At 35.6% G+C, this 19309-nt stretch overlaps 1 protein-coding gene across 13 annotated transcripts in view; it reads right to left on the bottom strand.

Moving 5' to 3' along the window:
- The window catches only part of pHCl-1 (pH-sensitive chloride channel 1), a 481286-nt gene that overhangs the window by 32237 nt on the left and 429740 nt on the right, over nt 1-19309 (bottom strand). For 6 of the 13 annotated variants that reach the window (XM_069820430.1, XM_069820428.1, XM_069820431.1 and 3 more), the window contains 5 exons: nt 17888-17955; nt 15005-15225; nt 11429-11511; nt 6385-6525; nt 4319-4402 (listed from right to left, as the gene is read on the bottom strand). In XM_069820430.1, coding sequence (XP_069676531.1) covers nt 4319-4402; nt 6385-6525; nt 11429-11511; nt 15005-15225; nt 17888-17955 — 597 coding nt within the window. Of the gene's footprint in view, nt 1-3686; nt 3717-4318; nt 4403-6384; nt 6526-11428; nt 11512-15004; nt 15226-17887; nt 17956-19309 lie in introns of all 13 variants that reach the window. The other 7 variants (XM_069820429.1, XM_069820438.1, XM_069820435.1 and 4 more) reach the window with 2 other exon arrangements.

The following is a 19309-nucleotide window of genomic DNA, read 5'->3' as shown; positions in this document are numbered from 1 at the left end:
GTATTGTTGCAGAACAGTTCTATGATGTTATGAGTATTTATTATTGTTTTGGATTTGCTTCATACCAGGTGAATAAACACTGATCCTGTGGATTGTGATGTTATGCAATCCCACAGTTTTCAGACAATTCCGTAAATATTGCATCATTAGTTCGACCGATCATATCATTTTGTCATGCTCTACCAGCATGCTTTCCTAGTATAGTGGTTATACCCTGGCCTTTGCATCGGAGATCATGGGATTTAGTCCCGTCACTGTAAGACATTGTTTTTATTCATGTTTACACATTTTCGAGAATTTATTAGATTGAATATATTCGCGAATCGCATTTCTCTACCTCAGAATTCTATCAAATGGAACATTCTCGAAGCCTATCTCCAATCTTAAATAGGCGATGCTCACTTGCTCCTTGTCAGTGCACAACAATGTATTCTATATATAGTAATCTGGATATGCTGCTGTTGTACAGGAAGTCTCGACAAAATTCAATAGAGACACGTCATCATTACCAACAGAGATTCCCGCACAGGAGGGTTCCTACGGATCACAATTTTTCCCTAATTGCTAATCACCAGCTTATAGTGAATTATAAGTATGGACACTTCGCGTCGGTACCTTTGATGTAGCAGGACTGATTTCAATGACCTTCAAACCAGCTTGAGTGTAAGATTCTGCTTTTTCCCTAGAGTTGGCGCTGACATCACATCAGCTAGCAGTCGACACAGCAGAAATATAACACATACAATTAATACATCTAGGTACATTATGTACTCAAACAAAATAAATTGGACCGATGAAATAATAAATCCGTCATTATCTGTATTGTCTAGACTCTAGAGTTCCTTTATAATGAGAGGTGAGACATTGACCACATCAGAAATTATATAATAAAACACCTATGTAAGCTTAATGATTTGATAATGCTGAAAATGGAAAAACAAAACTCCTAAGAGAAGTAAAACCATATGTATATAATATATATTGTATACAAATATTAAACGAATTTGATACATAATTTTTTAATGTATTACATTATTTTGTAATATAATTTATTATATATAAAACATACAAAATTATTATTACAGCTAGTTTATAGCTGAGGAATCAGGAAAAGCCGTTAACTTGAATTTATTGGAAGCAAAGCCATTACTAGATTATGCAACAAGGTAGGCGATGTTTGAATCCTGTGTCTCAACTCTTATATTCAATTTTATTATCGAGGAACTATTGCGTCTCCTCGATTACACAAACCTCTAATGCTGAAAGTGGAACTAAATGCCGACGGAGCGCATGAGCATAGAAAAACAGAAAGGAAAATTCGCTTAGTGTCCATTCTATTTAATCCCTATTTGCTGTAATCACCTTCTAGTGACATATGTACTGCATAGGCTCCTCATCCACAGCAACACCATTCTGTTGCCAATCAGGAAACTACTGAGAGTGAGCGTGATCATGATCAATTATGTCATCACCCTCCTCACATTAGTATGAAGGAAATCTTCTGGTTATTCATTACCAGCCAGTCTTCAGCATATAGAATAACAGCTGCACGAGAGAAGATTCCACCCTTACCACATGCAACTACATCAGAAGCTGCGTGAGCCAGATCATACTCTATGACAAGCAGATCAAGATCTCTTCTTGGTTACTGTTCTGTTCACATACTGAGCTCTATTCCACATCGCAATGTTGTCACCACATGTATTACTGCAGCGACGTGAACCCTCATTGGATACAGGAATCTGCATTTCAGGGTCAGTCAGGCTTCAATGTGCGGGATGATAGACCTATACTCAGTAACCACCTGGTAGGATTGTTCTTTTATGATCACATACTCGCTGGAGATAGCTATGTCCACTTTCTACATCACATGCTGGATGATGTGCCATTGCAGACGAGACTCACCATATGATATCAATACAACAAAGTGCCACTTCGCTCAAGACTTCTTCTTATGAGCTACTGAAAAGATATTATGAATTTCTAGCAGCTCAGGAAGCGAATTATCACAGCTTGCCGTAATATCACTCCATTTATGTTGCTGCAGGAAAGACTAACGGTGCTGAAGAGACTACAAGATGGCTGCCAGTTCGAATACATCTTGCAAATATATTTCAGATAAAGATGGAACGTAAACATAATGCATTAATAAATGACTTGTGTTTGTACGTAATATATTGTATTACTTCAATTGTATGATTTGGCTGTGCACATTCCTATTTGTATTTCTTGATCCAGAGCATATGAAAAGGGTACCGGTACATGAATTTTGGCAACAGCGTGCGGTGATGACGTTTTCTGGGAAGCAATTCCATGGAAACACTATATGTAGACAACAGGGATCGAAGCCCAGTCGAGCAATGGCATATATACAGGGTCCGCTTCCCTTCATGTCATGCTACCTCATGCCACTGAATTTTGGCATACTGTAAAATGCGGTTTGCCTAACTATTAATCAGCAGTGTCATGAGAATCATCCAATATAATTTAAATTTAAGCAGTAAAGAACATGTTAAGTTCCTTCTTCCAAGTTGCATGTATAACAATAATTGAACACTTTGCCTCCAACGATCTGCAGTGCATTCCAAATCTGAATATTACTGTTTTTTTATTTCTATTTATTTTTGTGTTAATTGATTTTTGTAGTTGATTTGTTTTATTTCAGTTGTATTTTAGTGCAACTTTACACATTTCTGAAGAAGTATTTTTTTTTTCTTCTATTCAGTAAGTTTCTGAATATAATTCTCCTCAATTTTGTTTAATTTGCATTCTTTTTAAGCTATGTCATCTGCAAGTTCGTTTCCACTATGAGAGTGTAATTGCTACACTGACTGAGTTGCGAAACATTAACTTAGCTGAAAATCTGTTTTTCTTCAATTTTGCATAAGATCTGATATTTTTATCAGACGTAATTTCTCATATAAGACCATTGTCTCCATGTCAGTTAGAATGCCATTCCCTTTAGTTGTTAGCATTTTTCACATAAGGCATAGGTACGGTAATTGACAGAGTCTGGTAGTGTGTTGAGTTCTTGTGTTTTTACACTACAATGATGCAGAGCAAACATATTTCGTGTTAACTAGATTCTGTTCATCAGCCCAAATATGGATATTTTCTAAGTCACAAGATACTTGCCACTGCACAATGTTATCAGCACTGACCCGTTTGGTCCAAAGTTAGTAGTTGTGAAGCTGCAATGTTCACTACAGCTAAACCAAACAAAATCTATTGGATATAAATGTGTTGTGTTTAGTAACTGTAATGTCCTGTTCTTATCCGAATAAAATGAAATTTGCATATTGGCTGACTTTACTGAAGATGCACTACTCAATAATAAGCTATTACTGCGATCCTACTTTTTAATGGAAATGGAATTAAACTTCTGCACGTAAGTATTTATTCGTACCTCGTTTATAATTTCCCTGTTGATATTCTGAGGTGCGAGATACGGTCTGTTGTAAAAAACGAACATCTTAATTGGACAATTCCATTGTGTCATCAGTTTCTCTATAAGCTAGAGTTCTTCGTCTAAGAAATATATAGTAATTTGTTATACAGACAATGGAAAGCGTCCATTTAAAAGGTCCGAGGAGCCTGATCTTGATAGGACGGCCGCAAACATGCACTACATGGTATACAGGATGACTACGAACAGGCTGTATGGTAATGTGTTGGTCTCGACTTACATGTTCCTCCTCGCCCGGAACCGGCTCCCTCTTGCAGGACAGGAATGTGAGATGGGGCAAGATAACATCTGTTATGATCACAGCACAAACAGTTTGCCGTTTGGCATTTGTTGGGGTCGCAACAAGTGCCAAAACTCTGTACAGATTGCCAAAATCCTGAAACCTCACAAGCTACAGTATGTAAGAGTACAGAGCTACCATGCTGTTAGAACTAGAACCTGCAGTTAAGACGTCACTCGGTGTCATGCACAGGTCGGTAGCATGTGATCATTGCAGATGTCTAAGAGGAGAAACCGTTTTGAATTTTGAGTAGTGACTCTCAAATTCAAAATGTATCTCACTTCTAGCCAGGACAGGTATCTAAACTAAAAACAAAAATAAAATTGAGGAATACAGTATGGCCAGTAAAGAACACAAGATCGTGCTTGAGGCAAAACCATTCAAATAAAACAAGAGACGCTACCACACTGCTACAGCGGCAGTGGGCGTGACAGACGAGTTCTGAGCCAACGGACAGTGGACAAACCTCAGGGTGAGGAATCAAACTCAGGTCCCGTCTTCTGTTTGATTGCTACTCTGGTCATCCTGTATTCGGGAGGGGCAGGAAAGGAGAGGAAAGAGAGGGCCTTTACCTTGCTGCTCGAAGCGTCTCTGGCACAGAGAACACTTGCAGTCTTCCGACGATTCGTCGTCAGGATCCGACTCATCATAGTCGACTGCAAGAGAACAGGGGAGGCTCTCTTCTCGTCACATCAATACAATAGCAGGAGGGGGGGGGCTACGGCGCTTACTAAATAAGGTCCATGTTCAGCAATGCACATTTCTAAATGTACATCATTTAACGGAACACAGTGTTAATCATCAATCGTGGTTACGAGGGACACAGTGAACTGCCATAAATAATTTAGATCTGAACTTGACGTGTAACGGTCAATTAATTTTGGTTGGTGGAGACAAATGGCGTACATTTAGAGGTAGCTGGGTGCCATAGTGGAGAGGCTGGCTGAACGGACGGCGTGTGAGTGCCTTGGAGGGATGGGATGGAACAGGAGCCTGCAGCATGACCAAGCCATTACCATAGAAGCCTCTAACCTGACTGACAGACACGAAGCCATGCGGTGCCTACCTGGACATTCACAGTGTGCAAGCCGCTGCCTTGAGATGATAGACGGGAGCGCTGTACAGGGTTTGGGCATAGTCCAACACAAAACCACTTCACAATGTGATACTATGTACCGGTGCAGAGCAACATGCAGGGTGGAAGCAAGTAGTGATAAAATAACCAAGAAGCAGAATAAAATTAAAAGAACAAACTAAACTCTAAATATGGACCAAATTTAGTAAGTAAATTTTCAATCTCAGCCTCGGGCCGGCATGCTGAAGCCCGACCGCTGAACTTGAAACTAGATGCATGACAAGAAGGTATGTACAGTGCAACATGAACTAGATAACCCTAGAGATCCCGGCTCTGCTTCCAGCACCTCTAAACATCCAGCCCTGTGGTCAGAGACGTCCCGGATTGAATGAACTCATAAGAGATGTAATGGGAGAACTGTTATTAGTCACAGCAGAAGAGATTGTGTGTGGGGTGTCACTCACTTCACAAAACTCGAGTGGTCAGACTGCGAGCAGTCATGCGCATAAGAGTCATGCTCAGGGCTGAATGCGAGCGGACACACGAGTACTGAATTGTTACACTTCTCCACATGAGGTCTCTGCAGTCAAAAATAAGGGAAGATGTGGCAGCAGAAGTTGAACACTCGCAAAACGGAAATATTGTAAGCTCCAAGAATGGTGTGATTAGCGACAGAGATTTTAGAAACCGATTAAAGTGCATTACGAAGCTAAAGTATGGTGAGAATGAGAAAGTTTGCGAGCTTAGAGAAAGCTTTTGACAAGGGAAGTCAATCGTTTCTTTTATACAATAATGTATTTTATTGAGATGTGTGCTATTATTTTATATGTACAAGAATTTTGAAGGCAGTGTCTTCATGCGTATATGGACAGAAAATCAGGCTCTCAGAGTGAATAATAATGGCATATCGTTCCAAGCAAGACAATGTTTTAGTGGCATGAATAAACATTCTTTACATTTTTGTTAATGATCGCTTGTTGGCTAACTAAAAGAATTGAAATGAAATAGGTAACTCTTTGGCACAAGTCAAGCCAATCAACAGTATGGGATTTATTGTGCTTGTGCCAAGATAGGCAGAATATTCTGAAAATTGTACTGGAAGTATATTTCGTGTTGCATATGAATAATTAAAGCTTATCCTTACCACAAAAGCCCTCCATTTGATTTCTTGGATGAATTGACATGGCTTATTTAATATTCTCAAAATTTCAATTGAAATTCTTGTATAATGAATGGATATTTACATAGAAAGAGATAATTAAATTTGCTTCTGATAAAATGTCACCACAGTTACATATATTTTGATAGCAATGCTTAGAAAATCACTGACACTGAAACTCTGTATTGAATTCTGTCTTATGTAAAAGAGACGCTGAAATTCTGGAAAATTTTAAGGAATTCAGTGCTCTCTTGGAAAAGGTGATGCTGAGATACTCCAATGAGTTGGAGGGCTTTTCTGGCTTGGTGTCTGTCTTCCCTTATTCTTGCACAGCTCTGGAAGCAAGCCGAGGCATGTGGGGCAAGCTATAGAACGTGCGATGGAGTGACAGAAAGCACACTCACCTCTCCAGCTGGACTTGGTGGGACAGGTCACAGTCCGGTTTGAGATGAGGTACGCATTGAGTGTTGTCAGACTCGGAGACTTGCGCAGTGTATCCTCATCGTTTTTCCACACGTACGTGATGGCAGTCTGCTCGTATGAAACTGGTTTCCAACAACACAATAAACGTTATAATCTCTTGTCAACATGAGTAACTCAAACTTACATTATAAATTTTTAAACCATATTTCTCATCGTGCTATATCACTGCTAGAAAAGAAGCTCCATTAATTAATTTTAAAGAAATGTAAATTGAATGGTTTTACAAAGACTATAAATGAGTAGAATCACAGAAATTAATGCTTCATCTTCTTTTGTACACTGAACATAATTATTTATAATCAGTACGAAAAAAAATTACCATGGTGTCAAATCAAGGGAGTGAATAAAAAAATACAGGGTGTTTCACGAAGTTCTCCCCGGTTTATTGAGCTGATTCCTGAGGTTATTTCGAACAAAAAATGTAAATAAATTAATGGGATCACATTTATAATTACGGAGTTACGGTAATTTGAAAATGGCAGAGAGAAACTTTTATTTCAGGATTTCACTAACAAAAACGTAATAAAGAAACAATTAAAATGTAACAATTGATTGTTTAGGTATCAGTCTCTTTCATTTAGAGTGGATTTAAATCACATTTTCGAAAATGTCTCCCTGAATCTCAAGGCAACGATCTACATGTGTGTGAACCGCATGTGTACTGCAGCATTTCGCAGCTTCACATGTTTGTGCAGAAACAATTAACTAAAATGAAATAAAAACTCTTGGTGCATTATCTAACGTATACAGCAAAATTTGTGAAATATCTGGCCCCACCAACAAAAATGATCACGAGCTGTCATTGGTATTATGTATGCTTTTATTTTAGAAAGAAATCAAGTCCCCAAGTTAAAAATGGGTTTAGATAACTTACATTATAGGTAACGCCAGCCTATTTGATAACATCGATTCATATTGTTATCTGGAAATACCACATTTTATTTTTTTTTGTTCATGGAACATAATCGTATTATTACTAATGTCGTAAAAGACGAGTATTTCCCCTGGACCAAAAATAAAATACAAATAGAGTACTGCTACTTCCGTTGATCTTTTTTGATGTGGAGATTTTTTTGTATACAGGATGAACTGTAAGTAATGTCATTAATTTCAAGTGGTTATTCTTTGAGATATTTCAAACAAAACGGTTTAATACAATTTTGCTCGTTTTTGCTTCTTTTTCGAGAAAAACTTTTTTTTATATGAAACGAGCTGAAAGTACCCAGCGTTGCCTGGGTTTTCCTTTCTGCTTCTATTTTTAATTAAACTGGTTATTAAAATTTCGGAAATCTCGGAAACCTAACTATACACAACCAAAACGAATTGTCTTTACTAAGCTTTCCTCGCCCATAAAGATGAATCTTTACTTAAAGTCAGTTACATGAATTAATGAACTCCTTAGCCAAATGCCTGCCAGGGTTAACTCAATTTAAAACAGTTGTAAATCAGGCACCGAAAAGAAAACATTTCATCATGTGCCTGACGTTAAACTGTTTTTAAATTTTTTATTTATTTGTTTTTATTTATTTATTTGTTTTTATTTATTTATTTGTTTTATTCATTTGTTTGTTTTTATTAATTTATTTATTCTGGTGTAGTTAAGGCCATTAGGCCTTCTCTTCCACACCGCCAGAAATACAAATAAAGTAATAGAAAAATCAAACTGTAAACAAAGTAAAACCCAACGAAAATATAATTCCTTCTCCTCTTTCTGATCAGTTTCAGCATCGAATCAATATATACATATATAATTTAATTTATATTGGAAGATTTTTTACCTCTTGACTGCAGTACACCCACTTATATCATACCCAGTTTTTTTTTAATATAACTTGAAACTATATCTCATAAATTCAGAACATATTATATTTTTTCTAATTTTATACACAGAATACAGATACAATATAAACTCGCAATAAGTCATTTTTTAACATAAAGACTAATATTCTGAGAAACGTATAGGCCTACCGGTATTTTAGAAATTAAGAGATATTTCATAACGTGTTTTCAGAACGCCATTCATTTAATTCACAATACGTTCAATAAATTAAAGAGTGCAGTATATTATGACAATAAATTATTGAAAGGATTTTAATTTTGTCCTTTAAATGTGCACACATTTAATCCGAACAAACATAACATTTTAAAATTGCTTTACAGAGCGAAAAGTTACATTTGTTCGGATCAAATTTCTTTACATTTACAGGACAAAACTAAAATTCTTTCAATAATTTATTATCATAATACTCTGCTCTCTTAAACTGACTGAGTATATTGGGAATTAAATCAATAGCTTTCCCAAAATATGCTATGAAATGTTTCATATAGGAACAATTTTTATCTCGAAATGGAAGCAAAAACAGCAAAATTGTACAGTATTAAAGTTTTTTGTTTGAAATATCTCAAAGAATAATATGTAGTACCCTGAAATTAATGACATTACTTACGGTTCAACCTGTATAGTTACTAATATAGAGAAGGCATTTTTATTTGGTCGTCGAAATTGGTAGTCACAAAAAATATAAAAGAATGTTATCTACAAGTAAATGACACATAGCCCCTGGACCTTATACTAACTACATATATTTCAAAATCGTTCTCGACTCTCCATTTTGCTATTTTTAATATTCTGCATAGCTTCTGTGCCAGGGAGTAAAAGTATAAGCCAAAATTGCTAGTTTTCAGGACAGAGATTTGAAGTTTCCAAATCAGTGACAACATTAGCTCGTGAGAATTTGAAATGAATAAAACATAAAAATATTCCATGTTGAATCTTTCATACACTACTTTTAACACTTGAATATAAATAATTGATTAAATGGCGATCTTACTCGTGTTAATTATGTAAGCATGTGCGGCTTACAGCTGTTTCGATGCTACTTACACCATCCTCAGAGCTTTCTGTGTCTCGGCGTCATCTCAACTTCGCTGCCTGTTGTGTGAGCGCGTTCGTGCGATGAAGAGAAACACACCCTAATCAAATACTCAACACACAGATTAATTTCAGAACACACACACTATTTGACACAACTCTTCATCACACGAACGCACCCACACAACAGACAGCGAAGTTGAGATGACGCTGAGACACAGAAGGCTCTGAGGATGGTGTCAAGCAAGCTGTAAGCCGCACATGCTTACATAATTAACACGAGTAAGATCGCCATTTAATCAATTATTTATAAAAATATTTTGTGAAACTGATTTATTTTCATTGCACACTAATGCTTTTAATTCTACTTATTGCAAAATGACTTGTATTGTGAGGACCCATGCAAATTGAATTTTTTTACTTAGGGTATAGGCGTAGGCCTACTCTCAGTCCATGGCATGAAATATATTGTAATTATATACTATCCGTAGTCACATCAGTATTATGAAAATTAATATCATGGTGCATGATAGAGAGGATTTGAGATTTTTTTTTTTTTTTTGTGAACTTGTAACTCATGAGTCTGAGCCTACGCAATGTTTTGAAAAGTTGGCGCCACTGGTCATGACAATTGACACTACCAACAAATTCCAAATTTTATAAAAAAAAATTAAAATTCTTTAACGACATGTTAAAAGTGTTAAAATTAAAAAAAAAAGGTTATGTATCTTAGACAGACAGCCCGTTTCGACGCTGGTTCTGCGTCATCTTCAGTGTCCTACAAACTACTGATGTTCCTGTTGATCTTGCATACTGCCATTTGCATTCGTCAGTTGTAGGGGTGGGGGTGTGTTGCTCCTATGGTGGTGGGTAGTTGTTTGTGTGCTATGTATTATGATGTCGAATAATGTGTGGGTATTGAACTGTAACTGTGTATTAAGTATATGTTGTGGGTATGTTATTGTATGTTTGTATATTTGGTATTGTTCTAAGATGTTTAACTGTGAACTTTTTGGTGTGATGTGTAGAATTTCCATATCTGTTTCTAAATTATTGTAGTCATGATTATTGTTGATAATATGTTCTGCGTAATTTGATGTGATGTATGGTTTGGTTATAGCTTTAATGTGTTCTTTATATCTTGTTTGAAAGGTTCTTCCTGTCTGTCCTATGTAAAAATATGGGAAACTATTGCATTTTAGTTTGTAAACCCCAGTTGAATTATATTTATTTGAATGTTTGATGTGATTATTTAGATATTTCTGTGTTGTGTTATTTGTTTTGAATGCTATCTTGTATTTTAGTTTTCTGAATGAAGTTGCAATTTTGTGAGTATTGGTATTGTGATTTGTTAATGTTATGTATTTATTCTCATGCGGTGTTTGTGTTGGTTTGTTCTGTTTTTGTTTTGTCTTTTTATTAGTGTGTCTATCATGTTAGGATTATATCCATTGTCTTGTGCTATATATTTTATTGTGTTTAGTTCTTCAGTATAGTTGTCATTGTTCATTGGTATGTTAATTAATCTGTGTGTCATTGTATGGAAAGCTACAACTGACGAATGCAAATAGCAGTAAGCAAGATCAACAGGAACATCAGTAGTTCGTAGGACACTGAAGATGACGCAGAACCGGCGTTGAAATGGGTTGTCTGTCTAAGGTAAATAACCTTTTTTAAAAATTTTAACACTTTTAACGTGTTGTTAAACAATTTTAAGTTTTTTAAACAAAGTGTTAACGTGAACCAGAATCAACCAAATTTTATATTGTAGGTGTACTATTGGCGGAATTTCGAAGGCTAGGCCTACTCTTGTAATGGATATAAAATATGAAGCTAATTTAGACATTTATAGTTTTTAGAAATGAGTGTGCATGAGTTGACTCAAATCAAATGTTTACAGTTTCTTTGGAAGCGGCTATGTAGAAAACCAAACGTTGGATACAAAGTGTCAGTTGAATTATCTTTTGGAGTGAGTGTGTATGCTTCAACTTGAACGTGAGTAAAGGGTTAGTTTAAATGAGTATGATAAGTACATTTCCTCAATATGCGTGATTTTCCACTAGAAAGAACTTGCATAAAATGAGTGAACTTACTGCTTTCCATGGCGAAGGAGCACTGTGGGTCGTCAAACGGGAAGATGTGGAGATGTCCCTGGCACGAGAGGATTAAGTGACGGCTGAAATGCAAAACATTAATTATTTTAAACGAAAAATGTTTCGTATTTATCATAGAAGATGCAAATGGGCTTCTGTATTCTCATAAGTAGAGTCCTGAGTTTGGTTACTTTGAGTACAAGTTAGGTATACATGGATTATACTAGTTTCGCTCTGCAAGTCAGATCGTTTCGCGTGTTTACATTTGCTTATTTGTGTGTCTGCCTGTATGGGCAATGAAGAATGAGAACACTACTCACGTAGAAAATATACTGTCACGTGGATTTAATAACAAACTAAATATTTGTTTAAAGCCATTTTTTGGGCAATAGAAGATTCTTTTCTGAATAAGTAAAACGTATCTAGATCCCAGATAATTTCTGTTTCGTAATTTATTTTTCATCCAAAAAAGTAAAAACCAATGCTCATTATTTTTTTCCTATTTACGGATTTTTTAATGTTTTAATTATTGCACTTTTTAAAAGAAATAGATATATTTTATCGAAGTTAAAAAGAGTTTAGAAATAAATAATATGACAAGTTATTCAAAGGTTAATAAATAAATAAATAAATAAATAAATAGATAAATAAATGGATGGATGGATGGATCGATGGATAGATGTATAGATAGATAGATAGATAGATAGATAGATAGATAGATAGATAGATAGATAGATAGGTAGGTAGGTAGGTAGGTAGGTAGGTAGGTAGATAGATAGATAGATAGATAGATAGATAGATAGATAGATAGATAGATAGATAGATAGATATATATATATATAGATATAGATAGATAGATAGATAGATAGATAGATAGATAGATAGATAGATAGATAGATAGATAGATAGATAGATAGATAGATTAGATAGATAGATAGATTAGATAGATTAGATAGATTAGATAGATTAGATAGAATAGATAGATTAGATAGAATAGATAGATAGATAGATAGATAGATAGATAGATAGATAGATAGATAGATAGATAGATAGATAGATATATATATATATATATAGATATAGATAGATAGATAGATAGATAGATAGATAGATAGATAGATAGATAGATAGATAGATAGATAGATAGATAGATAGATAGATAGATAGATTAGATAGATAGATTAGATAGATAGATTAGATAGATTAGATAGATTAGATAGATTAGATAGAATAGATAGATAGATAGATAGATAGATAGATAGATAGATAGATAGATAGATAGATAGATAGATAGATAGATAGATAGATAGATAGATAGATAGATAGATAGATAGATAGATAGATAGATAGATAGATAGATAGATTAGATAGATAGATAGATAGATAGATAGATAGATAGATAGATAGATAGATAGATAGATAGATAGATAGATAGATAGATAGATAGATAGATAGATAGATAGATAGATAGATAGATAGATAGATAGATAGATAGATAGATAGATAAATGAATAAATAAATGAAACAAAAACCAAGACTTTAGTGTTGTCAGTCAGTGTGGGTTGGGAATACACCTAGCTTGAGGACCCCCTCCTTTAAATTAAAATTCAATTTTATTCATGATTGGTACGATATTCTAACTTTACTGATCTGACAACCCTAGCTGTTTGTCAGTCATTCTCTTCTCTGCTGATTGCACAACTACACTGTGTCCTAGATCATACATATATAGGCTATATAACAGATAGCTCATATCTATGTTAAAATCGGTAGCACTTTGAAGAGAACAACCGCCAGGATCGCCATCCGTCCGCCGTAAACGAACACGAGATGGCAGTATAGTCGCAAATGCAATTCAAATGGAAGTTATGACGTGACTCCTTATGCAACAACTAGATGGCAGCATAGTAAGCCTGACGAAAGTTGTTACCGTCAAAGCCTATAAGGTCGAGCAATCTGGGTATAGCTATATGATCTAGGACTGTATTTAAGCCTTGGTTTTTCTGAACCGACGTGCGAGGTGCGAGGCCAGTGCTGCGTACCATCTTCGCAATGACGCTGCGAGGCTTGTGGTTTCTCAAGCTGCGAGTTCGCGTGGTGGATCAATTAATGAGTGCAGGTTGTGTCCGGTTTTCCCCTTCAAAATTATCTGAAGTTCCTTCAATGGAATGGCGAAACTCGGAGACAACTGGCCAGCAGGCTTGCAACTCAGGTATTGTTTTTCTCAGCCTCAAATTTCCTTGCAAGGACGCGTTTTTGCGTACTTTTTAATTGTTTCTACTTCGATTTCACCACTGACATTGACAATGATCTCGCCTCCTGTTTGCTACTTTTGAAAGAGGAAGCCAATGTATGCATATATGTTTAGTCAACAGTTTTAAGACTGATTGGAACCTCATAAGTGGCACCAATAAGGTATTATTCATAAGGAAACTGAGCCAGGAGATAATTTGGTAGGGTAGCCAGCTCCATTCTCCGTCCATTGCATACATGACATACAAGTAGTAAGTAAACTAATCAGACTTGAGATGTATGCAACAATTATTCTTCCTCTGACACTTTTCGTTACGTGAGTTGTACTGCCTGATAATAATACACTAGATATAGGCCTGTCAGTCAGGACCTCAATCATAGGTAAAAGCTAATGAGGAAGAGCACATTATCCTATTTTTTAGACGACTGATATCTTAAGTAAACAATCAACACTCCATGCATCTAATTGTTTTCCTTTTTTGCTACCTATATATTATTAATTTTTATCACACATTTATATTTGTTACTGTTGCTCCAAGATATTTGAATTTGCCACCTTTTCAAAGAGTAAATTTCCTATTTTTTGTATTCCCATTTCGTATAATGTTCTGGTCCGAGCCATAATCATATACTTTGTCTTTTCGGGGTTTACTTCCAAACCTATCTCATTACTTGCTTCAAGTAAAATTCTCGTGTTTTCCCTAATAGTTTGTGGATTTTCTCCTACCATATTCACGTCATCCGCATAGACAAGCAGCTGATGTAACCCGTTCAATTCTTTTAGTTTCATAAATTCAAAATACGTGGTTTTTGAGTGATAATGTGATCCTCTTACCACAATACTTAGCTAGCAAATGCAGAACTTAGAAATGTCGGAACATCCATCATACAGTCCGGATTAAGATGATTTTAATACATTTTGTCTTCCTTCAAGGTACACTTCTCAATGCATAAATTTATTGTGCGTTTAAATTACTTTCACAACACAGTCTCGTATAAGCGATAACCTTCGAGTTACGAGTACCGGTACTGAATCTTCTCTTATTAACCCTTATGTGCAAAGTAAGGCACTCTTACCGCATGAGTCGGTCTAGGTGGCGCAGTTGGTACAGTCCTGGCCTTCTGTGTCTGAGGTTGCGGGTTCGATCCCGGCCCAGGTCGATGACATTTAAATGTGCTTAAATGCGACAGGCTCATGTCAGTAGAATTACTAACATATAAAAGAACTCCTGCGGGACAAAATTTCAGCACACCGGCGACTCTGACATAACCTCGGCAGTTGCGAGCGTTGTTAAATAAAATATAATTTAATTTTTTTCTTACCGCATGAGATATGATACAGTGCCGTTGCGGTAGATGCGAAGGGCGAAGTGAACGGGGATGAGGGGGTCCTTGAAGTCTCCGTGCATTATGAAGTAGGTGTCTGGCAGCCAGATGTCGTTATGGTGGTGGATGGCATTGAGGAACTCATACTCGCTCTTGTTGGAGTACTTGAGGCGGGGGTCGAACCACTGCTGCTGTAGGAGGAACTCCACTTCATATTTCTGCAACACACATACAGACAATTGATAATCCTAACATGGAACTTACAAATGGCTTTTAAGGAACCCTTAGGTTCATTGCCGCCCTCACATAAGCCCGCCATCGGTCCCTATCCTGTGCAAGATTAATCCAGTCTTTATCATCATATCCCACCTCCCTGAAATCCATTTTAATATTATCCTCCCATCTACGTCTCGGCCTTCACAAAAGGTCTTTTTCCCTCCGGTCTCCAAACTAACACTCTATATGCATTTCTGGATTCGCCCATAAGTGCTACATGTCCTGATCATCTCAAACGTCTCGATTTAATATTCCTAATTATGTCAGGTGAAGAATACAATGCGTGCAGTTCTGCGTTGTGTAACTTTCTCCATTCTGCTGTAATTTCAGCCATCTTAGCCCCAAATATTTTCCTAAGAAACTTATTCTCAAATACCCTTAATCTCTGTTCCTCTCTCAAAGTGAGAGTCCAAGTTTCACAACCATACAGAACAACCGGTAATATAACTGTTTTATAAATTCTAACTTTAAGATTTTTTGACAGCAGTCTCGACGACAAAGCTTCTCAACCGAATAATAACAGTCATTTCCTATAGTTATTCTGCGTTTAATTTCCTCCCGAATGTCATTTATATTTGTTACTTTTGTTCCAAGATATTTGAATTTTTCAACTTCTTCGAAGGATAAAATATCCAATTTTTATGTTTCCATTTCGTATAATATTCTGGTTACGAGACATAATCATATACTTTGTCTTTTCGGGATTTACTTCCAAACCTATCTCTTTACTTGCTTAAAGTGAAATTCCCGTATTTTCCGTAATCATTTGTGGATTTTCTCCTAATATATTCACGTCATCCGCAAAGACAAGCAGCTGATGTAACCCGTTCAATTCCAAACCCTCTCTGTTATCCTAGACTTCCCTAATGGCATACTGTACACAAAGTTAAAAAGTAAGTGTTAGTGCATCTCCCTGCTTTAGCCCAGAATGAATTGCAAACGCATCTGACAGAAACTGACCTATACAGACTCTGCTGTAAGTTTCACTAAGACATATTTTAATTAATCGAACTAGTTTCATGGGAATACCAAATTAAATAAGAATATTATATAAAACTTCTCTCTTAACCGAGTCGTATGCCTTTTTGAAATCTATGAATAACTGATGTACTGTACTCTTATACTCCCACTTTTTCTCCAATACCTGTCGAATACAAAAAAATCTGATCAATAGTCGATCTATTACGCCTAGAACCACACTGATGATCCCCAATAATTTCGTCTACTTACGGAGTTAATCTTCTCAAAAGAATAATGGGAAAAATTTTGTACGATGTCAACAAAAGTGATATTCCTCGAAAGTTACTGCAGTTAGTCTTGTGCCCCTTCTTAAAAATAGGTGCAATTATGGACTCCTTCCATTGTTCTAGTACAATTTCTTTTTCTCAAATAGCAAGTACAAGTTTATAAATTTCACTACATAATGCGCTTCCACTCTCTTGTATTAATTCTGCTGGAATTTGATCGATACCTGGAGACTTGACTTTTTCAGATTTTCTATCGCAATTTCGACTTCTGAAAGTGTGGGTTCGGTTATAAATGGCTCAGCAGTTTGTACTTGAATTTCGTCCCGATCATTTCTATCTATCTTAGGTACAAAATATGTGACTGGTTCTCAGTCAATAAATTAGTATTAAATTGTAACAAAACTAACATAATTCAATTTAAATCCTGTCCAAATTCAACGTCGCAAATTTCTAGCGCAATAATTAATAATAGATCCCTATTAGAAACAACAACAACCAAATTTCTTGGCTTAAAAATCGATAATGTGTTAAATTGGAAAAATCATATTAAAGAAATTACCCCCAAACTAAATCAGCTTGTTTTGCTATTAGATCTATGCAAGAGATAGTAAATATCAATACCTTAAAAACAATATACTTTGGATACTTCCACTCGGTAATGAGTTTTGGAATAATATTCTGGGGAAATTCCACAGATAGTAACAATATATTTCTATTACAAAAAAGAGTAATTAGAATAATAGTAGGTGCCAAATCTAGGGAATCGTGTAGGGCTATTTTCAAAAAACTACAAATAATGCCCAAGGCTTGTCAGTATAACTTTTCATTAATAATCTTCTTCGTATGTAATCGTGAAAACTTTGTAACTAATGCAACAGTTCATAGCATAAATACACGTCAAAAAATGACTTTCATACTCCATCGGCAAGTCTATCGTGCTATCAAAAAGGAGTGCGTTATATGGCAGCAAACATTTTTAATAGCCTCCCTATCGATATAAAAAATGAAACTCAAAACATAAAATTATTTAGGGCCAAATTAAAGAAGTACCTAATTTCTCACGCCTTCTATTCTGTAGGTGAATTCATGACATTCAATAACACTTCATGAAATTGATACTAAAACTTCGTGTTGTACTAGTAGACTATATTGTAAATCTCGTCTATATATATTTCATCTAGACTGTGACTATAAATTAAGAATTTATAATAGTATTAAGTTTTTTTGCTTGTTCCATATTCTAGCTGTAAGCATGTATGAATACCATGGAATGTTAATAAATACAGTACAATACATTTAGTAGTGGAACGTGACTCCACGCATGTGAATTACATGACTCATGCCACAAAGAACTTACCAAGCTGGATTCATCAGGCGAGGCAAGACTGAGGAGCAGCACACTCACGTTGACGGTCAGGGGCCCCCCTGAAACAGCAGCAATGTCACATATAGTGCCCACTAACACGATCGTTACAGTATAAGCAGGAAGCCAGTCCTCCATGCCTGTGTGTGTCTGTGTGTCCTGTGTAACAGCATCTGACACATGCATCGAGAGATGTTTCTTGTATAGAATGTCTCAGAACTGAGTTGGACAGAGAAATGGAAAGACAGAATTGTTTTGTAGGAAAGATTATAAGGTTCTCGTAATGACACATGGTGCATAAAGAAGCAGGTGCAACACTATGTTCCTGAACGATTAGTCTTTAGAAATTCCAACTTCAATTGTTATTTCATGAATTATTATGAAGAATGAGAATATGTGATGAAACAAGAATATCTGATGATGTCGAACGTGTTTGACTTATATGCACTGAAATCTGCATATACTTTCTCATATACTTTTTCCGGAAATCTTAACCAATAACATAATAATAATGACTATTAAGATACCGGTATACTTTAAAGCATAATTTCAATTTGTCTTGGCAAGTTGCGATGTTATAATGCTCATATTTTCAGAGCTCATTTTTGTCGACAAACTAATACTCGAAAAGCGATTTTTTGACTGCCAGTATGTCTGTCTATTTATATTATGTTAAGATTCCACTTCATAGATACATTTTGTCCATACTCTTTACTTTTGAATACTTATGTTTATACTCTAAAACTCTGAAGTCACAATACCCTTATTATAAGAATACTGACGAAAGATGGTTCTGATGGAATAATGTTTTTAAATTGGATACTTATAAATAATTGAGTCCAAGATAATGTAGAGTAGTTTATCTATTATTAGTGATGATTTAAGAGGGAAGTATGCCAGTAAAGAGCAAAGAGTAATATGAATGAATGTTCTGTGAACTGTCATGGAAACATGTTTTATAGAGCTATGTGGACTAAAATTACATCAAAATTTAATCACAGTCATTATAATGATATAAATGAAAATCTTAATTAATTTTGAATGGTATACATATATAATATAAATCTAACACCATAAAATTGATTCTATTTTGGAAATTTGTTAAGACATGAAGAATGAAATATAATTTTGATAACAATACAATTTTTTATGCCCTACCATCCAAAGCCATCGTCTTGCGCACTGAACTTAGATGCTTTGTTTCACATAGGCTGCACCCCAGGACTATGCTCCTACTGATAACTTGAGGTATAATGATTACCTGCTAGTCTCATAGAAAGGAAATACCGGTACATTTGATCCCAGCGAAGTTTAAATTAAACTGATAGTCCGGAATTGAGACTGAGAAAAAGGAATTATTAATTGTCCAGCCATGAGATACGACTCCCTGCTTATAAGAAGAAGGCTTACAGTAAA

The sequence above is a fragment of the Periplaneta americana genome, chromosome 3 (assembly GCF_040183065.1).
Source record: "Periplaneta americana isolate PAMFEO1 chromosome 3, P.americana_PAMFEO1_priV1, whole genome shotgun sequence".
NCBI classification, from domain to species: Eukaryota; Metazoa; Arthropoda; class Insecta; order Blattodea; family Blattidae; genus Periplaneta; species Periplaneta americana.
The sequence above is the reverse complement of the archived record's forward strand: the minus strand, read 5'-3'. Positions and strand labels throughout refer to the sequence as shown.